The sequence below is a fragment of the Triticum aestivum genome, chromosome 5D, assembly GCF_018294505.1.
Source record: "Triticum aestivum cultivar Chinese Spring chromosome 5D, IWGSC CS RefSeq v2.1, whole genome shotgun sequence".
NCBI classification, from domain to species: Eukaryota; Viridiplantae; Streptophyta; class Magnoliopsida; order Poales; family Poaceae; genus Triticum; species Triticum aestivum.
The window spans coordinates 486,469,078-486,494,596 of record NC_057808.1 but is presented as its reverse complement, the minus strand read 5'-3'; the positions used below and the strand labels follow the sequence as shown (position 1 = coordinate 486,494,596).

The 25,519-nt window shown below is 45.5% G+C and overlaps 3 protein-coding genes across 4 annotated transcripts; all 3 read right to left on the bottom strand.

Moving 5' to 3' along the window:
- Window positions 1–208: 208 nt before the first annotated feature.
- On the bottom strand, window positions 209–2,908 carry LOC123123046 (dihydroceramide fatty acyl 2-hydroxylase FAH1). Of its 2 annotated transcripts, XM_044543466.1 has the most exons (8): window positions 2,609–2,908; window positions 2,417–2,499; window positions 2,065–2,138; window positions 1,548–1,640; window positions 1,257–1,453; window positions 1,008–1,113; window positions 751–897; window positions 209–662 (listed from the first exon to the last, which is right to left on the bottom strand). In XM_044543466.1, exons 3-8 carry the CDS (start codon window positions 2,113–2,115, stop codon window positions 543–545), a joined length of 714 nt encoding a protein of 237 aa, XP_044399401.1. In that variant the 5' UTR covers window positions 2,116–2,138; window positions 2,417–2,499; window positions 2,609–2,908; the 3' UTR covers window positions 209–542. The 2 variants fall into 2 exon arrangements, with proteins under 2 accessions (XP_044399401.1, XP_044399400.1); XM_044543465.1 differs by lacking the exon at window positions 2,417–2,499.
- Window positions 2,909–3,669: 761 nt separating this feature from the next.
- LOC543260 (tubulin beta-4 chain-like) lies at window positions 3,670–6,653 on the bottom strand. The gene is made up of 3 exons (NM_001405743.1): window positions 6,174–6,653; window positions 4,960–5,229; window positions 3,670–4,857 (listed from the first exon to the last, which is right to left on the bottom strand). Exons 1-3 carry the CDS (start codon window positions 6,565–6,567, stop codon window positions 4,184–4,186), a joined length of 1,338 nt encoding a protein of 445 aa, NP_001392672.1. The 5' UTR covers window positions 6,568–6,653; the 3' UTR covers window positions 3,670–4,183.
- Window positions 6,654–7,758: 1,105 nt separating this feature from the next.
- LOC123123044 (inosine-5'-monophosphate dehydrogenase-like) lies at window positions 7,759–13,056 on the bottom strand. Its single transcript, NM_001405741.1, has 4 exons — window positions 11,979–13,056; window positions 10,842–11,021; window positions 10,008–10,265; window positions 7,759–8,068 (listed from the first exon to the last, which is right to left on the bottom strand). The coding sequence occupies exons 1-4, from the start codon at window positions 12,960–12,962 to the stop codon at window positions 7,997–7,999; spliced, it is 1,494 nt and encodes a 497-aa protein (NP_001392670.1). The 5' UTR covers window positions 12,963–13,056; the 3' UTR covers window positions 7,759–7,996.
- Between the last annotated feature and the right edge of the window lie 12,463 nt (window positions 13,057–25,519).

Genomic DNA, 25,519 nt, shown 5'->3' with positions numbered 1-25,519 from the left:
CAAAGGCTATCCAGAGAATATCCTTCAGATATCCCTTTATGCTGATACTCCCTCTGTTCCCAAATATAAGTCTTTCTAGAGATTCTAACAAGTGACTACATACGGAGCAAAATGAGTGAACCTACACTCTAAAATATGCCTACATACATCTGTATATTGTTGTCCATTTGAAATGTCTAGAAAGACTTATATTTAGGAACATAGGGGGTAGAAGGCAACTCATGACGAGGACCCAGAAAAGAGCATCTCGCACCATTCTCTGAACAGCCGACAACTAAAACTCAAAGAGAAAGATGACAGAAGATATCACAATTCAACCAAGGAATATGACTATTTATCCTAACATCGACTAGAACGAAATGAATAGCCTATTGCTGGGGATGAAAAGTCGAGGCAGCCAAAACGTCTTCACATCAGGACAGACATCTCCAACCGTGCAGATATGCGAACCCATTGCAGAAATGCAAGATGAGCTTTGCCCCTAACCTAAGCCTACAAACTCTCTACTAAAATTCCTCGTGCAAAGAGCATGTTCATGCGTGTCAGCTGAGCTTCGCGGCGATCTTGGACGAAGGCAAGGTCCCGAAAACGGCGTCCCAGAGCGACGAGGTGATGCCGAAGCCCTTGTCCTGGATTCTGAAATGGTGGCTGAGGTGATACCGCTGCATCACGAGTCAAGTTTGTGAGGAATGAGCAACAGCTACTGGTAGACTATCGGTGGCTTCAAGTGGAATCATGCTAGTTAGTCACCTTGAGATGCTTCGCTGGATCTTTGGACGGCTGTCCATGGTGCAGGTAGTAGTGCGTGCAGTCATACATCACGTACCCCAGCAGGCCGCCGGCGAACAGCGCAGGAGTCGTGGATGGACTTGCGAAGAATGCCACAACATTCCAGAACTGAAAAATAAGAAACAAAAACAAAACCACTTTGGGTTATGTTTCATGGAGGCAGTTTGCAAATGTATGTTCAGCATTTCCATTCCATGGGTTCAGTCAGGGATATGTACCGGCACGCATATGATCGCTGCCCCAGCAGGAGGGAATACGAGCCTGAGGGAGTCCATAGGATGCTTATGGTGGCATCCATGGATAAGGTAATGCGCGGTGTTCGACCTGAAATGCCGCACCAACCATCCATCAGTTACGAGCATATATAACCACGACACTTATTACGGATCGGAGGGGGGTACGATTTACAAGCATGAGGAGAATCCCGATAAAACATTCCCAGGTGAAGGTTGATAAGTTCTTCTTACCAGTAGCTTCTCGTCTCGATGTGGAACAGGAAGCGGTGCAAACTGTACTCGATCAACGTCCAAACAAACACCCCAAATAGGGCCATCAAGATTACTTCCTGAATGGTGTGACCCATCCGAACAGACTTGGCAAACAACCAGCAGACGACAGGTAGCCATATGACTGGCACAGCCCACCACTTTGTGCGTGTCAAGAACTGCACAAAGAAATTTATTACGTATATGGTGACAGTTCAGTTTCCAAAATCCCCCAATGACGTTAATATATACACCGGAGCGCATTGGCGTTACCTCCATGGTATCATTTGCGAAAAAGCGTGGACCTTCTTTGCTCACGATGGGCTGGTGAACCCATTCCTGGTAATGTTCCTCGAGATGGCCAACCTTGAGCCACAAAATACACAGCACGGTCAAAAGTAGTAGTTTACTTCAACTGTCAGGCAGAAGCAATTCTCAGTAAGTTAAAACTTTTTTTTCTAGAATATGCACGAGCGTGCATATCATATATTGATAGAAGAAGAGTAGGGATAGAAGCCTCCACCGGATAAGTTAAAGCTTGTAAAACCACAAGTTCACCACTACAGCATATTATTTCAGAAGAGTAGAGCAAAGTCCACCAAGCATCACTTGAAATGTTGACAGTTCAGCATTTCAGCACCTCAGAAGTGTATGGCTGTATGCCACAAGCTCAAAATGACGACAAACTTAAAGTGGGAAAGGAATGGGAAATGTGCACACCTAAAATTTCCGAGAAGAGTTGCTGCAACAATTGATGTGAAGAAGCAAATATTGAGAGAGCAGATGGTACCTGGAAAACAAGAGGCTTGTTGAGATCAACGGTAAACTCCTTGACGACCATCTTCTACTCTTCCCCAATCAGAGCTGCAACGTACGTGCAATCAGTCAATCACACATGATCACACGTGACACGACGTACGCAGTCAGGCTTCATAAATCATAACCATGCATCCTTCACACAGACACAGCGATTGCTCGCAGGGATTGGGCAGAGCAGAGCACTGCCCGCCTCAGGCGTTTCTTACAGCACTAACACTAGCCCTTTTATCGTCCACACGACTCGGACCTGAATTACACCGCGCAGTAATAATAAAGAAAAATAAGTAAGTAAATAATTAACGCAGGAACGAAAAGCCCATCACCATCTCTCCTAGTCCTAGTAGATCCGATTCCGCCGAGGAGGAATCGCCGCCCCGAACCATGCATCCCTGGCAATTCGCGTCCGCTGCCGAAGCCATTACATTACATAACACAAAAGGGCAGAAACCACCGCGAGACGGCGAAGGGGCAGCGACCAGCGAGGGCGAGGGTTCGAGATGGCGGGGCGAGGGTACCTCGGGAAGACGCGCCAATGGCGGCCGGCCGTGCAGACCCTCCCCGCCGGTGAGAGAGGAGAGGAGATGGGATGGCCGAGGCGACGAGAGAGAGAAGGACGATGAGGCAGGCAGCAACGGCAGGAAGGAAGGAGGAGGCGAGGCGAGGCGGAATAGGACGGGGGGGTTCCTGCAAACTGCCTCCGCCTTGCCCTTGCCCTCCTCGCTGCCGGGTGGGGCCGCGGGGGTGGGGCCCGTGACCCAGTGTAGGTTCTGCAAATTTGTGGGTTTCTCGGGGGCGATCTGCAACAGTCGGGTCGGGCGATCCGCTAGCTATGCCCTCTCGCTCGCTCGCTCTCTGATATAGGGGGTCGGGGTGGGCGTGGGTGGGGCCACCCGCCTGCCAGCTCGGCGACGGGCTTTGCCTGCGTGATGTGCTCTGCTGTGGCCAGTCAAAGCATCAGCTCAGCCACGAGGATGCACGGTTTGACGACTACGGATGATACCACGGGACGACGGGGTCAGGATGGCTTGCTTGGTGGATCCGGATCCACCCCACGTGCATTGCGTTTGACTAGACCACATCCACATCACTGGATCAGCAGATCCCGTCTGACTGAACCGCCGCACGAGCCCGAGGGTCTCTGTTGCGACCCTGCGGTGAGTGTCGAGGCAGGTTGCTAAAAGTCCCAACTAGCATTACCGCAATTTTCTTTTATCGAAACATAGCCCACAATTTGTCCAACCTCTCCGATGAAGTCTATCTGCAGTCCAAGCTCGATCTTGAATAATGAGCCACCAAAAGAATTTGTGTTTTGCTGGCAAATGCGAAATCGCAGCAAAAGGGAGGAGGATGGATGATCCATCGATCGCACGAAAACAGCAGACACTAAATTCATCAATCATCATCACAACTAAAAAGCGTCATCTGAACAAGGAAATCCCATCGAGTTACAGTTAGCCGTTCCATGTTTCCGATTCCCGGAAACCCCATGGAACAATCCTCACTGAAGCTCTGCCACGATGGCCCAACAGAGAGTGATCAATCACAATACTACTCTACAAGAGTATGCCTGGGCGAGCATACGCACATATCATTCATGTTGACAAAGAACGAGGCAGAAGAAAAAAAAACACCACACACAAGATTCACAAAGATGAGAAACCACTGCTGGTACCAAGAACACAAGATACGAAATATACACAAATAACAAGGCAAAAACATTCCGACATAAGTACAATATTCACAAAGATAATGAGAAACCACTACCAATACTCATTTTTTGGTTGCTGAAGCGAACGACTAACAATAATACTTGTCAGAACTTACAAGGCGACGACTAGCTCAAGGAGAGCACTCGACAGTTCAGGCCATCGTCAGCTATGGACCGACTGACCAAATGATGCTGAACACGACAGACTGCAACGCACTACTAGCCGTAGCAAATTACAAAACGGAGCACAAGACGCAACCTCGACTCATCCAAGCCACAGGAGGAAACCACACAAACCCTCACCGGAGGAAACGCGACCTGGACATGGCGACAGACCTGAACCGGGGGACATATAGCTGGGGTGGAGCAGGGCACGGCGCCACTACTCCGCGTCGCGTTCCTCTTCCTCCTCCTCGTCGTACTCCTCGTCGGCGGTCGCGTCCTGGTACTGCTGGTACTCGGCGACGAGGTCGTTCATGTTGCTCTCGGCCTCGGTGAACTCCATCTCGTCCATGCCCTCGCCCGTGTACCAGTGCAGGAAGGCCTTCCTCCTGAACATGGCCGTGAACTGCTCGCTCACCCTGCGGAACATCTCCTGGATGGACGTGGAGTTGCCGACGAAGGTGCCCGCCATCTTCAGCCCCCTGGGCGGCATGTCGCACACGCTCGACTTGACGTTGTTGGGGATCCACTCCACAAAGTACGACGAGTTCTTGTTCTGGACGTTGAGCATCTGCTCGTCCACCTCCTTGGTGCTCATCTTCCCTCGGAAGCAGGCCGAGGCGGTGAGGTAGCGGCCATGGCGGGGGTCTGCGGCGCACATCATGTTCTTGGCATCCCACATTTGCTGGGTCAGCTCAGGGACTGTGAGAGCACGGTACATTTGTGACCCACGCGACGTCAGTGGTGCGAAGCCAACCATGAAGAAGTGGAGGCGGGGGAATGGGATGAGATTCACAGCAAGCTTGCGAAGATCGGAGTTGAGTTGTCCAGGGAACCTCAGGCAGCATGTGACACCGCTCATGGTAGCAGAGATAAGATGGTTCAGGTCACCAACTGCATTATTAGAACCAAAGCTGTATCAGTGCCTACTTCCAACTGAACATAAATTTTGGGAGATGTCACAGAAAAGTAAAGATCAAGAGAAGATTAGCTTACAGGAAGGGGTGGCAAGCTTTAGTGTGCGGAAGCATATGTCGTATAGAGCTTCATTGTCAAGCACCATACACTCATCAGCGTTCTCAACAAGTTGGTGAACAGAAAGTGTAGCATTGTATGGCTCAACAACGGTGTCGGAGACCTTTGGTGATGGGAAGACAGAGAATGTCAGCATCATTCGGTCAGGGTACTCCTCCCTAATCTTAGAAATAAGAAGGGTGCCCATCCCAGATCCAGTGCCTCCTCCCAAGGAATGGCAAACTTGGAATCCTGTAAAGGAAGCAAAGAAAGCCACACCATTATTCACAAATACAAATGGCGATGCAGCATGCAAAATCAGACATCTGTAGTGAACTGCAAAAGAGTACAAAGGATGCAGCAACACTCCAAGGGCACAAGAAGTATATCAACATCACCCTGTGCTCCACAAAACAGGAGTTGGTGGGCAAACGAGCTAGATCAGTAATGCTACACAAACATGCTACTTGGGCCTACCATGTTTAATAGCACACCAAGATAACTAGGGATGACCAAAGAAATAGAGCTAAAGACTTCTTTATTCACCATTTAGATATGGACTCCATTTTGTATAGGTAAAGTTAGGTATGACAGTTCTTAATTTAGTTTTTCAACAGGGCATTAACGGGTGCAAAGTGGAGCCTCAAGCAAGCCAATCAAACACTACCTACTTTAATAGAATATATCAGTCCTGCCGACAACCGAGATTGGTGAAGCTAGCTAGGTGCTTATCCAGAATAGGTAAATTAATTTTGTCTAGCGCATGCACACGATCCCTTAAAGCTACAGAAGAAGCCAGCATACTAATCACAAACAGACCACACAGTAACAGGACAACCTATATCCTATCAGCTTCCACTCTTATGTTCCAAATTGGGATAACATAGCATCCTCGTAATGGACAAATTGGACACGACCTATCATCGTACTAGACTTGGATCAACAGTGACCAGCACTTAAATGATCAAATTCATGCAGATAACAAAGAACTAGACATGAATTGATGAGATCAATACATCGACAATTAGCACTAGCGATGTAAATCAGGCATAAATGCCAAACAGACGCCGTAGTAATGACAACCTGATATTTGGAATGGATCCAACTCCCTGGCGAACGGCTGAGCCCAGATCTAAACGCTAGCTCATCAGTTCCCTAACATAAATTCACGCGGAAGAGATGGTATAATTAATTACCCTGGAGGCAGTCGCAGTTCTCGGCCTCCTTGCGGACGACGTCGAGGACGGAATCGATGAGCTCGGCGCCCTCGGTGTAGTGTCCCTTGGCCCAGTTGTTGCCGGCGCCGGACTGGCCGAAGACGAAGTTGTCGGGGCGGAAGATCTGGCCGAAGGGGCCGGAGCGCACCGAGTCCATGGTCCCCGGCTCGAGGTCCATGAGCACGGCGCGGGGCACGAACCGGCCCCCGCTCGCCTCGTTGTAGTAGACGTTGATCCGCTCCAGCTGCAGGTCCGAGTCCCCCGCGTAGCGCCCCGTCCCGTCGATCCCGTGCTCGTCGCAGATCACCTCCCAGAACTTGGCCCCGATCTGGTTCCCGCACTGCCCGCCCTGTATGTGCAGGATCTCCCTCATCGTGCCTTCGCCGCCGGTGACGGTGGTCCGGTGGTGGTGGTTGCGGGGGAGGGGGTGGAGGTGGGGGATTCGGGAATTCGGATTTCGAAATGGAGGATGGTGTTTTCCGGGCCTTTATACCGCGGGCGGGGAGGGAGACCGCGGCTTCGGGTTCGGGCTCGGGCTCGGCCGCCCGGTGGTTGCGGGCCGCGGGGCCGGGGTGGGGCCCGGACCTAGTGGCGGTAGGGGGGGTGTGCTGGCGTGGCGTGGGCTCGGGATGGCGGACTCGGTCGCTGGAGCTGAGCGTGCCAGGCTGGCGTAACGGAAGCCGCGGGCCCCACCGGCCGCAGCTGGGCAGTCCGGTGGGAGGGAGGATGAGCGGATGGGATCGGCCACCGACGGCTGGGGCCGACGGAGCGTGGGGCCCGCGCACCGGTTCGCTGTGGACGGATCGGGTGTGGCGTAGCTGTCATTGACGTGTGGTCGGCGCTGGAGCCACCTGGCAGGGTCGGCTCGGCTCGGGGGATGGATTCGTGTGGATGGGGACGAGAGCGGCCGATGACGCGGCGGTAGGGCCGGACGGCCGTCCGTCGCCGGTGAACAAACCCCGGCGGAGAATCCTACAATGTCTAATTTTCACGGAAGATGGTCAAACAGTTGAACGACTGCAAACTATGCCATATGTACCATTTCATCTATGCCTTCCTATCCACCGTCCCCGCAAAGGGAAAAAAACAGTCCCTCCGTTATCCGAATATATATGCCCTGAACTGATCGTAGTACCTACAAGTTGGTGCGCTCCTGTACAGCAAGCTTAACAAGGAAGAATGATTAGACGGCGAATGATAGCGGCGGCGATTTTATGGAGGCGATAGGGATGCTTCACTAGCAATCCAATCAGTGTACAGTTCTGAACTGTATGCAGTCTGCAGAGCGGTGGTGTGTATTGGGACGTCAAAGCACGTAGCTGTTGCTTGGGAGAAACGACAGAGACAAATCAACAGCACACCCACCACCCTGAAGCACGGACGCACGACTCCCTCTCGCTTTCAGCAGCGCGTGAAGTCGGCCCGATCGGGAAACAAAAGCAAGCAAGCAAGCAAGCAGCTGGACGTATGTGATCCTCCGAAGTGGCTGAGATCGCAAGCCAAGCTTCCTGTCGCGCACGAAAAGAGCACTGAAAACGGCCGTTCTTCCTTTCCACTCACAGTGTAGCAAACGGAAACATCACTTTTATTGTTACAGCCATTACGATGTCCAAAAGTTTTCAACCATGGCCATGGTGGAAAGATGATGATGTTACAACCATCCTAGCGGTAGTGGTAGATCGATAGCCCCACCCACACGGACGAGCTGGGAGGCTGCTCTCAAGCACTATCAGGTGACCCGCTGCCAACCTTGGATGGAACACGCGGAGAACCGGTACGCCGGTCCTCGATCAAAGATGGGGCTAGAACGATTTCTTCTCGTACGACACCAGCCCGTGGATCCCTCCCTCCACTTGAGCGGCGCCGGTCCTCACCTGGTAAAGGAAGGTTGTTACCAAGACTGAATATCAGTTCTGTTGTCAACACTGTCTGTTTACCAATTGGGAGATACGGAGTAGTACAAGACAAAAATGAGGTTCCAAAACAGTCAATGTAAACCTGAATCTTTGGTCAGTATTTCACTATTTGAAATGACAAACATGCATGCAAACCATCCTACTACAATATAAACAAGCATCTTCAGGGAATTTTCAATGCACTTCTTTTGCACTGCACATCATCCATGACCAGGCATGACACCTCTCATTCACTGTAACAAGTGCTACGAGCACAATTTCTACATAAACTGTGGTGCGTGGTTTTGGTTCTAAGTGGGACCGAGGCCAGCTATATTGGTAAGAGAAAGGGACAGATTTGGGTCCCTGCTTTTTTAACATGATAACATCTGATTTGGAACTATTTTGTCAACAAACGAGATTAAATGCGCCATGGTCTGAAGAAAGAAAAAGAGTGAGCAGATAGGTGCAATGATAAAAGAACGTTTGAGCTTCCATTGCAAATCAAATTTCCCTTGGGAGTGAATATGGAATAGCATAACCTTAAAAGTAATTTAAGACTTAGTGATCCAGAATCCCTCTAAGCATCGAATATATGCATTCACTACTGATAATGACAAAGTAAAGTTTCATAGTCTGTACACGGAACAGATTCTTGAAGAATCAGCAAAAGGGAATATTTTGGAAGGAGTGCTTTGGAGCGGTGCCACCCCAGGAAGAACAACGATATTAATGAGAAGGGCACACATCCTAAGGAAAGAAAAGCACCTTAAACTAGATTCAGTGACAGATATTCTCATACCACAGTGATCCATTCAACAGGCACGTAAACTAAAAATAGGCTATTTTGCAAGGTAAACAATTAAACAAATATGAAGTCTGGGAACTGCAAAATAGCTTTCAGGCAGATCACTGAGTTAATGACCGTTAAGGACAATAATCTATAGAATTTAGCAGTTAACAAATGAGCGTTGAATATTACGGATAAAGAAGGCACAGTGCCATGTCCACCCCGAAACAGAACCAAGAGACACTAGGGGCATGTTTGGTTGCCGTCCACACTTTGCCATACTTGTGTGTCACAAGTGTGGCATGCCACAGTTTTTGTGGTGGCCAAATTGACTAGCAACTGAGTATGACAAATGGGGTATGTGACTGAAAAAGTGTGGCATGCACAACTGTGGCTGCAACCAAACATTTGTCTCAATTTGCCACACTTATGGCACAAAAGTATGGCAATGGATGGCAACCAAGCATGCCCTAGGTCTCAGTGTTAGTTAATCCCCATTCCAAAATCAACGATTTATGTCAGCTGCAGATATGAAAATATTCTTTTGGCCTGTGAACATATGTCAGCAAAGAAAAGCACCTTAAACTAGATTCAGTGACAAATATTCTCATACCACAGTTATCCATTCGACAGGCACGTAAAACTAAAAAATAGGCAATTTTGCAAGCTGAACCATTAAACTAATATGAGGTCTGTCAACTGCACAATAGCTTTCATGTAGATCATTGAGTTAATGACCGTTAAGGACAACAATCTATAGAACTTAGCAGTTAGCAAATGAGTGTTGAACATTACGGATAAAGAGGGCACAGTGCCAATGCCCACCCCAAAACAAAACCAAGAGACACTTGGTATCAATGTTAGTCGATCAGAAATGTTCCTCATGAACAGAACCATGGGCTTGTGATTTACGTCAGCTGCAGATATGAAAACATTCTTTTGGCTTGTGAATATTGTTATGAGTTGTACCTAAGAAACATGGGCTTCGTCCATTATCGAGAAAAGAAATAACTGATTTGAACGTTTGTCAACAAAATCTATTTCTCTAATTTTAGGTATTTCAAATTATGAATCACTCCAAATAAATAAGGAGTTAAAGAGCAGATATGTAATCCAGCAAGTAAATACCTCTAATCTAAGAGTCTCCGCTCGTAAAAGATCATGAGCTGACTGCAAAGAGGATGCACCAAGATCTTGGAATCCTTGCTTAACAGCTTGCATTGTATACGGAATAAACCTCAGAACAGAACCTTTGTCAGCTACCGCTCCAACAACTCCCTGGGCAACTTTAAGCTTCAGAGTATCACCAAGATACCTTGCATCGCTCCCCTTTGTCATGGCTTCGAGGGAGCCCATGCCTCTGTATTTTTTCACTCGATGGCCGTCCTAGCAAAACACATTCAAAGAGTCACAATATTAGCGAAGCAAGTAAAATTGCAAACTTCAGTTGAAGAAGAGCATAAAAGTACTCTTAAACATAGCATAAAAGTACAATTAAACTGACCAATATATTTGATTACTTCAATCAACTTATACATCAACCCTTAATGGCATTGTCTGGTTAGACTTCATGATATCTAAGTACACTGAAGTACTGAACTACTAGGTGGCCATTAAGGGACCTTTTTAATTGCAGCGGACAAATAGAATGTACTCCCTCCGTTCCTAAATATAAGTCTATGTAGAGATTTCACTATAGACTACATAGTACATACGGAGCAAAATGAGTGAATCTATACTCTAAAATGCATCTACATACATCCGTATGTGGTTTACAGTGGAATCTCTACAAAGACTTATAGTTAGGAACGGAGGGAGTATATTTGCATGTACATGGTTGTAGTTTTCATCAAAAGTAATGAGTTTAGTCTCTAATGTGTGGATTTGTGGACTTGAGCACACATCACTACAGGACATTGAAACTAACCCTGTTGCAAAAGGCTAAAATATACCAATGTATACCTTGTATTCATAGGCCCCAGGAGCCTCATGGCTGCCAGCCAAGAAACTGCCCATCATAACAGTTGAAGCCCCCAGTGACAAAGCCTTCACAATATGGCCAGAGTATGAAATACCACCATCAGCTATAACTGGCACATTGTGATCCTTGGCATATGATGCAACCTTGTAAACAGCAGTGGCCTGTCAAACCAAAACAGAAAAAACATCAAATTAGTTCGGTCTCTCTATACAATGTGTTGACATGCACCTGCAGCCATTTGAAACCAAACATACTAAATTATTTTCTAACATAGACCAGCAAGACTGCCAGGCTATGTGGAAATATATGGAGCAAGTTACCATCCAAATCAAACTAGATTGCAGTTCTGAACAACAGAAGAAAACAAAGCATCATATAAGGTCCATAAACAGAATGCTACTCCCATTTCAAGAATGGGAATATAGACTAAAACATCAATGATACATATGATTGTTTTAGATTTTCCAATATTCCAAAATTTCCTAAGAATTTCAAATTTATTTTCCGAACTCTAACCCCCAAAATGTGACATATTAAGCATGAACAAGACTGTTAAGTTGTCATGTGTTCCAACCATATGGTTTACATGGCATCCAGACTCGTTCCTGTGTTAATGCAAATGGACACGAGGCATCATTCCTGATAGTGTTTGCTATGTGCACTGTAGGAGTTCAGAAAATTGATTTGGTGATAGAGCTTGAGCTTGACTATTTTTGCATGATAAATATTTATATACTTCAATGTTGGGTGGCTGGCCACTTTCAAAGCCGCATACTGCAATAGCACTATAAGTTTCAGCCACTTACTAATTACTTGAAATTATACCTTTGATAGCGATCAAAATAGGATGTTTGGAATGGATATGGGTGAGAGTTTGATGTGTATTTAAAGTTTCCAGTAACTTATCAGACTTTTCCCCATCTTGGTTCTAAAATAGGATTGTAAATTTTGGGTAACTTTACACTCTACAAACAGCATGCTCGTGCTGGTCCTACCAATCGCAGAGGATCTAAGCTGATAGGCAAGATGAGCAACTATTTGGCAGCAGACAAAATGAAGTTAACAAGCATGAAAACAAACTAAACTATCAAGGGAGCGGGAGTTTATGAGAAATATACCTGTCCTCTACCGACAGCACAAACCTCCTGGGTAGTGCAAATTGAACCAGAGCCCATTCCAACACGCAGGCCATCCACTCCAGCAGCAATCAAATTCTGCGCCTGCCCAATTGTCACCACATTGCCTCCAATCAAATCCACCTCCGGAAACGTCTTCTTGGCATACCTTATCATGTCAAGCTGATAGGTGGAGTTCCCCTGCGAGCTATCGATGACAATAGCATTGGCCCCTGCCTGAATTAGCTGCTCTAGCCTTCGCTTGTCATCCTCACGGGTTCCAATAGAGGCCGCAACCACGAACTTCCCGTCTGCTCCGAGAGATGGCTTGCCTAGCTTCGGATAGCTCCGAATGCGCTCAACGTCCTTGGAGGTGACGAGGTCGATTACCTCACCCTCCTCGGACACGAGAGGGGCGTAGTCCAAGCCCTCGTCGGCGAGGAAGGCCGCCGCCTGCTCGAAGTCAAAGGAGGCGGAGGCCGAGCGCGGGGCGGGGCGCATGTACTCGGACACCGGGGCAGGGGCCTCGGGCGAGGCCGCATCGGCGGCCACCGCGACGCCGAGGAGCCTGGAGAGCGAATCCCCTTGCTCGGTGACGAGGGCGTAGTCGTGGCCCGCGAAGTCGTTGAGCGTCGGGGCGGAGGCCGGGGAGAAGATGGGGAGGGAGGAGACGAAGGGGAGGCGGCGGGACTTGGCGGCGCGGACGATGGAGGCCTGGGCGCGGGGCTCGGTGTTGGAGTGGACGACGGCGACGCCGCCGAGGGAGGCCATCGCGGCGGCCATGGCGGCCTCGGAGACGGTGTCCATGGGGGAGGCGACGCAGGGGACGGAGAGCGGCACGCGGCGGGAGAGGCGGGTGGAGAGGTCGACGGCGTCGGCGGGGAAGTCGATGAAGCCCGGGAGGAAGATCACGTCGTCATAGGTGTAGGACACGCCCTGCGAGAAGAGGCGCGCCGCCGAGAAGCCGTCGTCGGCGAGGCTCGCCATTTTCGGGTGGGGGTTCTAGGGTTTTGGCGCTGGCGGCGGCGGCGGCGGCGCGGCGGGCGATGTGGGCTGTGGCTGGATGGGTGCTGGATGGGTCGAGTGGGGATAGGGACCTTTGTTTTGTTTAGGTCGCTTGGCGGGCAGTGGGAGCTTCGCCGGAAACCTCCATGACATGTGGGGCCCCGCGCGGACTCGTATCTTGTTTATTTTTTTGGCAACTCGCGGGCTCACATTTCTCTAGCCAAATGCAGGCGCTGTCGTGCGTTTTAGGAGCTGATGCTGACCCGTATCTGGATTGAGCATGGGAGCTTTTTTTTTTATGTGCCTGCCGCTCCTTTTACGGCAAACAATTGAAATCACTGGTTAAGAGTTTTTTTTTTGCGACCGATTGAGACTAGTTAAGAGCTACTCCGTACCTCTTCTAAGTGTCACTGTCCATCTTCTCAGATGCTGATAAATGGCGTACTGCATGTACGTCATTTGTCGTAATCTGAGAGTTTTTTAAATTTTGTTTATTCGAAACATTTTATCTGTTGAACCATGCGTTCAAATATCAAACTATTTTCATCGTTGGATTTCTCATGTTGAGATTTTTGAAACTAAGTCCATGTGAAGACAAAAAAATGTTACTAGGTTTCATCGAATTTCTTCCCCAAAAAATGAGGGGGGGGGGGGGGGGGATAAAAACAAAATATAAAGAAGAAAAAAACCGACAACCAAAAAAACAGCAGAAAAAACAGAGCCCGGATGCACAGTTGTTGGTTTTCACTTTTTGGGGGGAAGCAGAGGTGGTATTTTCCCCTTTTTCTAGAGAAGCACATGTTGCACTTCTTGCGAAAATAAGGTTGGGCTTCTCATAGAAAATAAGGTTGCAAAAATAAGGCCGCGCTTCTCGTATAAGCACATGTCATGATTTTCCTTTTTTTTCAAAAAAGTACAATCATGCTTCTCGTGGATGCCTAGGTTGTGCTTCTGACGGAAACAGAAGTTGTGCTTCTCGCTGAAGCAAAACTGTACTTCACGAGAAACATAATTGTTCTTCTCTTAGAAACGCATGCTATGTTTTTTCTTTTTTCAAGAGACACAGTCGTACTTCGAATAAAAAATCCACCAACAACAAAAAGCCAAAAAAGTGCACGAAACAAAAAAACATCTTCCTGCAGGGTGCGCTTGAAGCACTAGGAGCGCGAGGAGGAGATCTCCTATTCCGCACCTTCCGCGCCACAGAAGGCACCTGGCGCTCACTGCGACCCTGGTGCACCGGCCCACGAACGCATAGCACAACGAGTTGTATTAAAGCATGAAAAAACATCCCCTCAGAAATGGCTCTCAACGAGGAATCAAACTCGTGCCGTTGCTATCATGTAGATGTTTGGCTAATTATACCGTTTACTGTAGCAAACAGATTTTTCAATTGTTTGAAAACATTTTGGAAAACATTATATTTTTAAATGTGAACCAAATTTGAAAATTCACAGATTTTAAACAAAAGTTCACAAACATGCAAAAAAATGTATTCACAAAGAAGTCACCAAATCGAAAAAAGTTCATGAATTCCAAGAAGTTCATTTTTAAAAAATTCAAGTACTTTAAAAAAGGTCACAAGTTTTTTAAAAATCATCAATTTTAAAAAAAGTTCACCAAATCAAAAAAAATCATGTATTAAAAAAGTTCACAAATATTTTGATAAAAAGTTCATCCATTTTGGGAAAAAGTTCATCAATATTCAAAAAAAGTTCATTGATTTTGAAAAAAATGTTCAACAATTTTGAAAATTAAATTATCAAATTTAGAAAAGGTTCGTGCATTTTTTAAAAAGAGAAAAGAAAAAGGAAAAATAAAATTAAGGAGAAGGAAAAGAAAAAAGAATGAAAAAGAAAGGAAAAAAACCATAGAAAAGCCAGAGATCCTCTTTTTTACTGTTACAAGTTGACATAGTACATCAAAAGAAGGAAAAAACAGTAGGAAGGCACAAAAGGTGATGTGTCCCAGGTGGTTATTGAGGTATATCCATAAAAAAGCGATAGTAATTTTGTTTACACATTTTAATGTTACTTGCTTATTGTGAATTATAGATTATTGCTTTAGATCACTTTTTTCCCAAGTTCACACCACAATTGTTACATCAATTTGATCAAGAACATGCTAGGTAGTATTCAACATCAAAAAAATATCTTTGTTTATCATTTACCTACTTGATGATGAGCAGGAATTAAAATTGAGGATGCTGATACGTCTTAAACGTATTTATGAAAAAAGATCTTTCCAGTTTAGATTGGAGTAGTAGAGTATTTTCTTTCCCATAAGCTCACGGAAATGGTTTAGCGGAATTTGTTCATTCGCGCCATGATCAGAGACATCTCCTGTTGGTCCTCTGAGTGTTTAGATGTAATTCTTCCTCCTTCGGCCATTGGCCTTAGTGTCTAACCGAAGCATTCAGAGTCCTTTGTGCAAGCTCTTCCAACGGATTCAAAGCCTGCCGCTGCCAACTGCATTAGGGCGAGTATATAGCAAAAAAACTATCACATTACAGGCTAGCTCTACAAAAAAATATCACTTTTTTTATGTTTCAAAAAGCTACCACTTTTTTGGTTCCCTGTTCCAAAAAAACCCTAAAGGTTGAGCAGTTAAGTTTTAAGCCAGATTATGATAGCTTGGGCCCACTCGTTAGGTTGTACGTTAGGTTGACCGTTGATAGGTTATGACAGGTGGGGCCCAAATAATTTAAAGAAGCAATTAGGTCCCTATTATATTTAAAAAGCAATCGGGTTCTCGTAAAAAAATACAAAAAGCAATCGGGTCCTCGCCGGCGAGCTCGTCGCCGAGCCGATGTGCTAGTCTGCCGGCGTTGCTCAGACTGTGGTTGCGGCGGCCACGGCCGGTGGCAAGCAGCCTCCCTGCGAGCTGTCGCCGCCTCCCTGGAGCGGCCGCGGTGGAGACATGCCCCTGGAGCTCCGTCCAGCCGCTCCACCCTGTGCCCAGCCGTGATCCAGGCGAGCTGCGGCTTCCCTCCGCCCTCGGGTTGCCACCGCCATTCCCACAAGAACTTAGGTCGCGGCGCACCAGCCATGCGGAGGAGCTTAGGCGCTGAAGGAAATATGCCCTAGAGGCAATAATAAAGTTATTATTTATTTCCTTATTTCATGATAAATATTTATTATTCATGCTAGAATTGTATTAACCGGAAACATAATACTTGTGTGAATACATAGACAAACAGAGTGTCACTAGTATGCCTCTACTTGACTAGCTCGTTGATCAAATATGGTTATGTTTCCTAGCCATAGACATGAGTTGTCATTTGATTAAAGGGATCACATCATTAGGAGAATGATGTGATTGACTTGACCCATTCCGTTAGCTTAGCACTTGATCGTTTAGTATTCTGCTATTGCTTTCTTCATGACTTATACATGTTCCTATGACTATGAGATTATGCAACTCCCGTTTACCGAAGGAACACTTTGTGTGCTACCAAACGTCACAACGTAACTGGGTGATTATAAAGGTGCTCTACAGGTGTCTCCGAAGATACTTGTTGGGTTGGCGTATTTCGAGATTAGGATTTGTCACTCCAATTGTCGGAGAGGTATCTCTGGGCCCTCTCGGTAATGCACATCACTATAAGCCTTGCAAGCATTGTAACTAATGAGTTAGTTGCGGGATGATGTATTACGGAACGAGTAAAGAGACTTGCCGGTAACGAGATTGAACTAGGTATTGAGATACCGACGATCAAATCTCGGGCAAGTAACATACCGATGACAAAGGGAACAACGTATGTTGTTATGCGGTTTGACCGATAAAGATCTTCGTAGAATATGTAGGAGCCAATATGATCATCCAGGTTCCGCTATTGGTTATTGACCGGAGACATGTCTCGGTCATGTCTACATAGTTCTCGAACCCGTAGAGTCCGCACGCTTAAAGTTTCGGTGACGATTGTATTATGAGTTTTTGTGTTTTGATGTACCGAAGGTAGTTCGGAGTCCCGGATGAGATCAGGGACATGACAAGGAGTCTCGAAATGGTCGAGACGTAAAGATCGATATATTGGACGACAATATTCGGACATCGGAAAGGTTCCGAGTGGTTCGAGTATTTTTCGGAGTACCAGGGAGTTACGGGAATACGGGGGAAGAAGTATATGGGCCTTATTGGGCTTTAGGGGAGAGAGAGAGAGGCAGGCCGCGCGCCCCCCCAATGACTAGTCCGAATTGGACTAGGGGGAGGGGCGGCGCCCCCTCCTTCCTTCTCTTCCCTCTTCCCCTTCCTTGTCTCCTACTCCTACTACTTGGAAGGGGAGGAATAGGACTCCTCCAGGGCGCGCCATACGGGCCGGCCCTGTCCCCCTCCTCCACTCCTTTATATACGTGGCCAGGGGGCACCCCATAGACACAACAATTGATCTCTTGATCTCTTAGCTGTGTGCGGTGCCCCCCTCCATCATATACCACCTCGATCATATCGTAGCGGTGCTTAGGCGAAGCCCTGCGTCGGTAGCAACATCATCACCGTCAACACGCCGTCGTGCTGACGGAACTCACCCATGAAGCTCTGCTGGATCGGAGTTCGCGGGACATCATCGAGCTGAACGTGTGCTGAACTCGGAGGTGCCATACGTTCGGTACTTGGATCGGTCGGATCGTGAAGACGTACGACTACATCAACCGCGTTGTGGTAACGCTTCCGCTTTCGGTCTACGAGGGTACGTGGACAAAACTCTCCCCTCTCGTTGCTATGCATCACCATGATCCTGTGTGTGCGTAGGAATGTTTTTGAAATTACTACGTTCTCCAACAGTGGCATCCGAGCCAGGTTTTATGCGTAGATGTTATATGCACGAGTAGAACACAAGTGAGTTGTGGGCGATACAAGTCATATTGCTTACCAACATGTCATACTTTGGTTCAGCGGTATTGTTGGATGAAGCGGCCCGGACCGACATTACGCGTACGCTTACGCGAGACTGGTTCTACCGACGTGCTTTGCACACAGGTGGCTGGCGGGTGTCAGTTTCTCCAACTTTAGTTGAACCGAGTGTGGCTACGCCTGGTCCTTGAGAAGGTTAAAACAACACTAACTTGACGAACTATCGTTGTGATTTTGATGCGTAGGTAAGAACGGTTCTTGCTCAGCCCGTAGCAGCCACGTAAAACTTGCAACAACAAAGTAGAGGACGTCTAACTTGTTTTTGCAGGGCATGTTGTGATGTGATATGGTCAAGACATGATGCTATATTTATTGTATGGGATGATCATGTTTTGTAGCTGAGTTATCGGCAACTGGCAGGAGCCATATGGTTGTCGCTTTATTGTATGCAATGCAATCGCCCTGTAAATTGATTTACTTTATCACTAAACAGTAGCGATAGTCGTAGAAGCAATAGTTGGCAAGACGACAACGATTCTACGATGGATATCAAGGTGTCGCGCCGGTGACGATGGTGATCATAACGGTGCTTCGGAGATGGAGATCACAAGCACAAGATGATGATGGCCATATCATATCACTTATATTGATTGCATGTGATGTTTATCTTTTATGCATCTTATTTTGCTTAGATCAACGGTAGCATTATAAGATGATCTCTCACTAAATTTCAAGGTATAAGTGTTCTCCCTGAGTATGCACCGTTACGAAAGTTCTTCGTGCTGAGACACCACGTGATGATCGGGTGTGATAGGCTCTACGTTGCTACCTCTTGAGCACTGCAATGGTTTTCCCTTGAAGAGGAAAGGGTGATGCAGCAAAGTAGCGTAAGTATTTCCCTCAGTTTTTGAGAACCAAGGTATCAATCCAGTAGGAGGCCACGCACGAGTCCCTCGCACCTACACAAAAAAATAAATCCTCGCAACCAACGCGATAAGGGGTTGTCAATCCCTACACGGTCACTTACGAGAGTGAGATATGATAGATATGATAAGATAATATTTTTGGTATTTTTTGTGATAAAGATGCAAAGTAAAGAAAGTAAAATAAAAACGGTAAAGGAAATAGCTTGTTGACAGGAGATTAATATGATGGAAAATAGACCCGGGGGCCATAGGTTTCACTAGTGGCTTCTCTCAAGAGCATAAGTATTTTACGGTGGGTGAACAAATTACTGTTGAGCAATTGACAGAATTGAGCATAGTTATGAGAATATCTAGGTATGATCATGTATATAGGCATCACGTCCGAGACAAGTAGACCGACTCCTGCCTGCATCTACTACTATTACTCCACACATCGACCGCTATCCAGCATGCATCTAGAGTATTAAGTTCATAAGAACAAAGTAACGCTTTAAGCAAGATGACATGATGTAGAGGGATAAATTCGTGCAATATGATAAAAACCCCATCTTGTTATCCTCGATGGCAACAATACAATACGTGCCTTGCTGCCCCTACTGTCACTGGGAAAGGACACCGCAAGATTGAACCCAACGCTAAGCACTTCTCCCATTGCAAGAAAGATCAATCTAGTAGGCCAAACCAAACTGATAATTCGAAGAGACTTGCAAAGATAACCAATCATACATAAAAGAATTCAGAGAAGATTCAAATATTGTTCATAGATAAACTTGATCATAAACCCACAATTCATCGGTCTCAACAAACACACCGCAAAAGAAGATTACATCGAATAGAACTCCACGAGAGAGGGGGAGAACATTGTATTGAGATCCAAAAAGAGAGAAGAAGCCATCTAGCTAATAACTATGGACCCGAAGGTCTAAGGTAAACTACTCACACATCATCGGAGAGGCTATGGTGTTGATGTAGAAGCCCTCCGTGATCGATGCCCCCTCCGGCGGAGCTCCGGAACAGGCCCCAAGATGGGATCTCACGGGTACAGAAGGTTGCGGCGGTGGAATTAGGTTTTTGGCTCCATATCTGGTAGTTTGGGGGTACGTAGGTATATATAGGAGGAAGGAGTACGTCGGTGGAGCAACGTGGGGCCCACGAGGGTGGAGGGCGCGCCCAGGAGGGGTAGGCGCGCCCCCCTACCTCGTGGCTTCCTGGTAGCTTTCTTGACGTAGGGTCCAAGTCCTCTGGATCATGTTCGTTCCGAAAATCACGTTCCCGAAGGTTTCATTCCGTTTGGACTCCGTTTGATATTCTTTTTCTGCGAAACTCTGAAATAGGCAAAAACAACAATTCTGGGCTGGGCCTCCGGTTATAGGTTAGTCCCAAAATAATATAAAAGTGTATAATAAAGCCCAATAATGTCCAAAATAGAATATAATATAGCATGGAGCAATAAAAAATTACTGATACGTTGGAGACGTATCATACGTTCAAATACAACGGGTGCAAAACAGTTGCACACGCGGAATACTCGGGTTAAACTTGACGAGCTTAGCAGATGCAGATATGGCCTCGGAACACTGAGACCAAAAGGTCGAGCGTGAATCATATAGTAGATATGATCAACATAGTGATGTTCACCATTGAAACTACTCCATCTCACGTGATGATCGGACATGGTTTAGTTGATATGGATCACGTGATCACTTAGAGGATTAGAGGGATGTCTATCTAAGTGTGAGTTCTTTAATAATTTGATTAATTGAACTTTAATTTATCATGAACTTAGTCCTGGTAGTATTAGCATGTCTATGTTGTAGATCAATAGCTCGCGTTTAGCTCCCCTGTTTTATTTTTGATATGTTCCTAGAGAAAAATAAGTTGAAAGATGTTAGTAGCAAAGACGCGGACTAGCTCCATGATCTGAGGATTATCCTCATTGCTGCACAGAAGTATTATGTCCGTGATGCACCGCTAGGTGACAGAACTATTGCAGGAGCAGATGCAGACGTTTTGAACATTCTGACAAAAGCTCGGCATGATAACTACTTGATAGTTTAGTGCACCATGCTTTACGGCTTAGAACCGGGACTTCAAAAATGTTTTTGAACGCCACGGAGCATATAAGATGTTCCAAGAGTTGAAATTGGTATTTCATACTCATGCCCGTGTCGAGAGGTATGAGACCTCTGACATTACTTTGCCTACAAGATGGAGGAGAATAGCTCAACCAGTAAGCATGTGCTCAGATTGTCTGAGTACTACAATCGCTTGAATCAAGTGGGAGCTAATCTTCCAGATAAAATAGTGATTGACAAAATTCTCTAGTCACCATCACCAAGTTAGTAGAACTTCGTGATGAACTATAGTATGCAAGGTATGACGAAAACGATTCCCTAGCTTTTCATGATGATGAAATCGATGAAGGTAGAAATCAAGAAAGAGCATCAAGTGTTGATGGTTGACAAGACCACTAGTTTCAAGGAAAAGGGCAAAGGGAAGAAGGGGAACTTCAAGAAGAACGGCAAGCAAGTTGCTGCTCAGGTGAAGAAGCCCAAGTCTGGACCTAAGCCTGAGACTAAGTGCTTCTACTACAAAGGGACTGGTCACTGGAAGCGGAACTGCCCCAAGTATTTGGCGGATAAGAAGGGTGGCAAAGTGAATAAAGGAATATTTGATATACATGTTATTGATGTGTACTTACTAGTGTTTATAGCAACCCCTCAGTATTTGATACTAGTACAGTTGCTAAGATTAGTAACTCGAAACGGGAGTTGCAGAATGAACAAAGACTAGTTAAGGGTGAAGTGACGATGTGTGTTGGAAGTGGTTCCAAGATTGATATGATCATCATCGCACACTCCCTATACTTTCGGGATTAGTGTTATTTGGTGTTTGCGTTGAGCATGAATATGATTTGATCATGTTTATTGCAATACGGTTATTCATTTAAGTTAGAGAACAATTGTTGTTCTGTTTACATGAATAAAACCTTCTATGGTCATACACACTAACGAAAATGGTTTGTTGGATCTCGATCGTAGTGATACACATATTCATATTATTGAAACCAAATGCAAAGTTAATAATGATAGTGCAACTTATTTGTGGCACTGCCGTTTCGGTCATATTGGTGTAAAGCGCATGAAGAAACTCCATGCTGCTGGGCTTTTGGAATCACTTGATGCTTGCGAACCATGCCTCTTGGGCAAGATGACTAAAACTCCGTTCTCCGGAACAATGGAGCGAGCAACTGACTTATTGGAAATAATACATACTGATATATGCGGTCCGATGAGTGTTGAGGCTCGCGGCAAGTATCATTATTTTCTGACCTTCACAGATAATTTGAGTAGATATATGTATATCTACTTAATGAAACATAAGTCTGAAACATTTGAAAAGTTCAAAGAATTTCAGAGTGAAGTGGAAAATCATCGTAACAAGAAAATAAAGTTTCTATGATCTGATCGTGGAGAAGAATATTTGAGTTACGAGTTTGGTCTACATTTGAAACAATGCGGAATAGTTTCGCAACTCACGCCACCTGGAACACCACAGTGTAATGGTGTGTCCGAACGTCGTAACCGTACTTTATTAGATATGGTGCGATCTATGATGTCTCTTAATGATCTACCACTATCGTTTTGGGGTTATGCATTAGAGACAGCTACATTTACGTTAAAGAGGGCACCATCTAAATCCGTGGAGATGACACCGTATGAACTGTGGTTTGGCGAGAAACCTAAGCTGTCGTTTCTTAAAGTTTGGGGCTACGATGCTTATGTGAAAAAGTTTCAACTTGATAAGCTTGAACCCAAATCGGAGAAGTGCTTCTTCATAGGATACCCAAAATGTTGGGTACACCTTCTATCACAGATCCGAAGGCAAGATCTTTGTTGCTGAGAATGGATCCTTTCTGGAGAAGGAGTTTCTTTCGAAAGAAGTGAGTGGGAGGAAAGTAGAACTTGATGAGGTAACTGTACCTGCTCCCTTATTGGAAAGTAGTTTATCACAGAAAACTGTTCCTGTGACTCCTACACCAATTAGTGAGGAAGCTAATGATGATGATCATGCAACTTCAGATCAAGTTACTACAGAACTTCGTAGATCAACCAGAGTGAGATCCGCACCAGAGTGGTACGGTAATCCTGTTCTGGAGGTCATGTTACTTGACCATGACGAACCTACGAACTATGAGGAAGCGATGATGAGCCCAGATTCCGCGAAATGGCTTGAGGCCATGAAATATGAGATGGGATCCATGTATGAGAACAAAGTGTGGACTTTGGTTGACTTGCCCGATGATCGGCAAGCCATAGAAAATAAATGGATCTTCAAGAGGAAGACGGATGCTAATAGTAGTGTTAATATCTACAAAGCTAGAATTGTCGCAAAAAGGTTTTCGACAAGTTCAAGGTGTTGACTACGATGAGATTTTCTCACTCGTAGAGATGCTTAAGTCTGTCCGAATCATGTTAGCAATTGCTGCATTTTATGAAATCTGGCAAATGGATAAACAAAACTGCATTCCTTAATGGATTTATTAAAGAAGAGTTGTATATGATGCAACCAGAAGGTTTTGTCAATCCTAAAGGTGCTAACAAAATATGCAAGCTCCAGCGATCCATCTATGGATTGGTGCAAGCATCTCGGAGTTGGAATATACGCTTTGATAAATTGATCAAAGCATATAGTTTTATACAGACTTGCGGTGAAGCCTGTATTTACAAGAAAGTGAGTGGGAGCACTACAACATTTCTGATAAGTATATGTGAATGACATATTGTTGATTGGAAATAATGTAGAATTATTCTGCAAAGCATAAAGGAGTATTTGAAAGGAGTTTTTCAAAGAACGACCTCGGTGAAGCTGCTTACATATTGAGCATCAAGATCTATAGAGATAGATCAAGACGCTTGATAAGTTTTTTCAATGAGTACATACCATGACAAGATTTTGAAATAATTCAAACTGGAACAGTCAAAGAAAGAGTTCTTGCCTGTGTTACAAGGTGTGAAGTTGAGTAAAGACTCAAAACCCGACCACGGCAGAAAAATAGAAAGAGAATGAAGAGTCATTCCCTATGCCTCAGTCATAGGTTCTATTAAGTATGCTATGCTGAGTACCAGACCTATTGTGTACCTCACCATAAGTTTGGCAAGGGAGTACAATAATGATCTAGGAGTAGATCACTGGACAGCGGTCAAAATTATCCTTAGCGGAATAAGGATATGTTTCTCGATTATGGAGGTGACAAAAGGTTCGTCGTAAAGAGTTATGTCAATGCAAGCTTTGACACCGATCTGGATGACTCTAAGTCTTGATCTAGATACATATTGATAGTGGGAGCAATTAGCTAGAGTAGCCCCGTGCAGAGCATTGTTGACATAGAAATTTGCAAAATACATACGGATCTGAATATGGCAGACCTGTTGACTAAACTTCTCTCACAAGCAAAACATGATCACACCTTAGTACTCTTTGGGTGTTAATCACATAGCGATGTGAACTAGATTATTGACTCTAGTAAACCCTTTGGGTGTTGATCACATGACGATGTGAACATGAGTGTTAATCACATGATGATGTGAACTATTGATGTTAAATCACATGGCGATGTGATCTAGATTATTAACTCTAGTGCAAGTGGGAGACTGAAGGAAATATGCCCTAGAGGCAATAATAAAGTTATTATTTATTTCCTTATTTCATGATAAATGTTTATTATTCATGCTAGAATTGTATTAACCGGAAACATAGTACTTGTGTGAATACATAGACAAACAGAGTGTCACTAGTATGCCTCTACTTGACTAGCTCGTTGATCAAAGATGCTTATGTTTCCTAGCCATAGACATGAGTTGTCATTTGATTAACGGGATCACATCATTAGGAGAATGATGTGATTGACTTGATGTTGGAAATATGCCCTAGAGGCAATAATAAATGGTTATTATTATATTTCTTTGTTCATGATAATTGTCTATTGTTCATGCTATAATTGTCTTATCCGGAAATCGTAATACATGTGTGAATACATAGACCACAACGTGTCCCTAGTAAGCCTCTAGTTGACTAGCTCGTTGATCAACAGATAGTCGTGGTTTCCTGACTATGGACATTGGATGTCATTGATAACGGGATCACATCATTAGGAGAATGATGTGATGGACAAGACCCAATCCTAAGCATAGCACAAAAGATCGTGTAGTTCGTTTGCTAGAGCTTTTCCAATGTCAAGTATCATTTCCTTAGACCATGAGATCGTGCAACTCCCGGATACCGTAGGAGTGCTTTGGGTGTGCCAAACGTCACAACGTAACTGGGTGACTATAAAGGTACACTACGGGTATCTCCGAAAGTGTCTGTTGAGTTGGCACGGATCGAGACTGGGATTTGTCACTCCGTATGACGGAGAGGTATCTCTGGGCCCACTCGGTAATGCATCATCATAATGAGCTCAATGTGACTAAGGAGTTAGCCACGGGATCATGCATTACGGTACGAGTAAAGTGACTTGCCGGTAACGAGATTGAACAAGGTATTGGGATACCGACGATCGAATCTCGGGCAAGTAACGTACCGATTGACAAAGGGAATTGTATACGGGATTGATTGAATCCTCGACATCGTGGTTCATCCGATGAGATCATCGTGGAACATGTGGGAGCCAACATGGGTATCCAGATCCCGCTGTTGGTTATTGACCGGAGAGGCGTCTCGGTCATGTCTGCATGTCTCCCGAACCCGTAGGGTCTACAC

Coding starts and splice junctions, on each gene's coding strand:
- LOC123123046 (XM_044543466.1), bottom strand. CDS start 2,115: ATGGTCGTCAAGGAGTTTACCGTTGATCTCAACAAGCCTCTTGTTTTC. Junction 898..1,007: donor CAGCGATCATATGCGTGCCG/GTACATATCCCT, acceptor CTTATTTTTCAG/TTCTGGAATGTTGTGGCATT. Junction 663..750: donor ATCCAGCGAAGCATCTCAAG/GTGACTAACTAG, acceptor CTCGTGATGCAG/CGGTATCACCTCAGCCACCA.
- LOC543260 (NM_001405743.1), bottom strand. CDS start 6,567: ATGAGGGAGATCCTGCACATACAGGGCGGGCAGTGCGGGAACCAGATC. Junction 5,230..6,173: donor GAACTGCGACTGCCTCCAGG/GTAATTAATTAT, acceptor CTTCCTTTACAG/GATTCCAAGTTTGCCATTCC. Junction 4,858..4,959: donor AAAGCTTGCCACCCCTTCCT/GTAAGCTAATCT, acceptor CTAATAATGCAG/TTGGTGACCTGAACCATCTT.
- LOC123123044 (NM_001405741.1), bottom strand. CDS start 12,962: ATGGCGAGCCTCGCCGACGACGGCTTCTCGGCGGCGCGCCTCTTCTCG. Junction 11,022..11,978: donor GTGCTGTCGGTAGAGGACAG/GTATATTTCTCA, acceptor TTGGTTTGACAG/GCCACTGCTGTTTACAAGGT. Junction 10,266..10,841: donor CTGGGGCCTATGAATACAAG/GTATACATTGGT, acceptor GTGTTTTGCTAG/GACGGCCATCGAGTGAAAAA.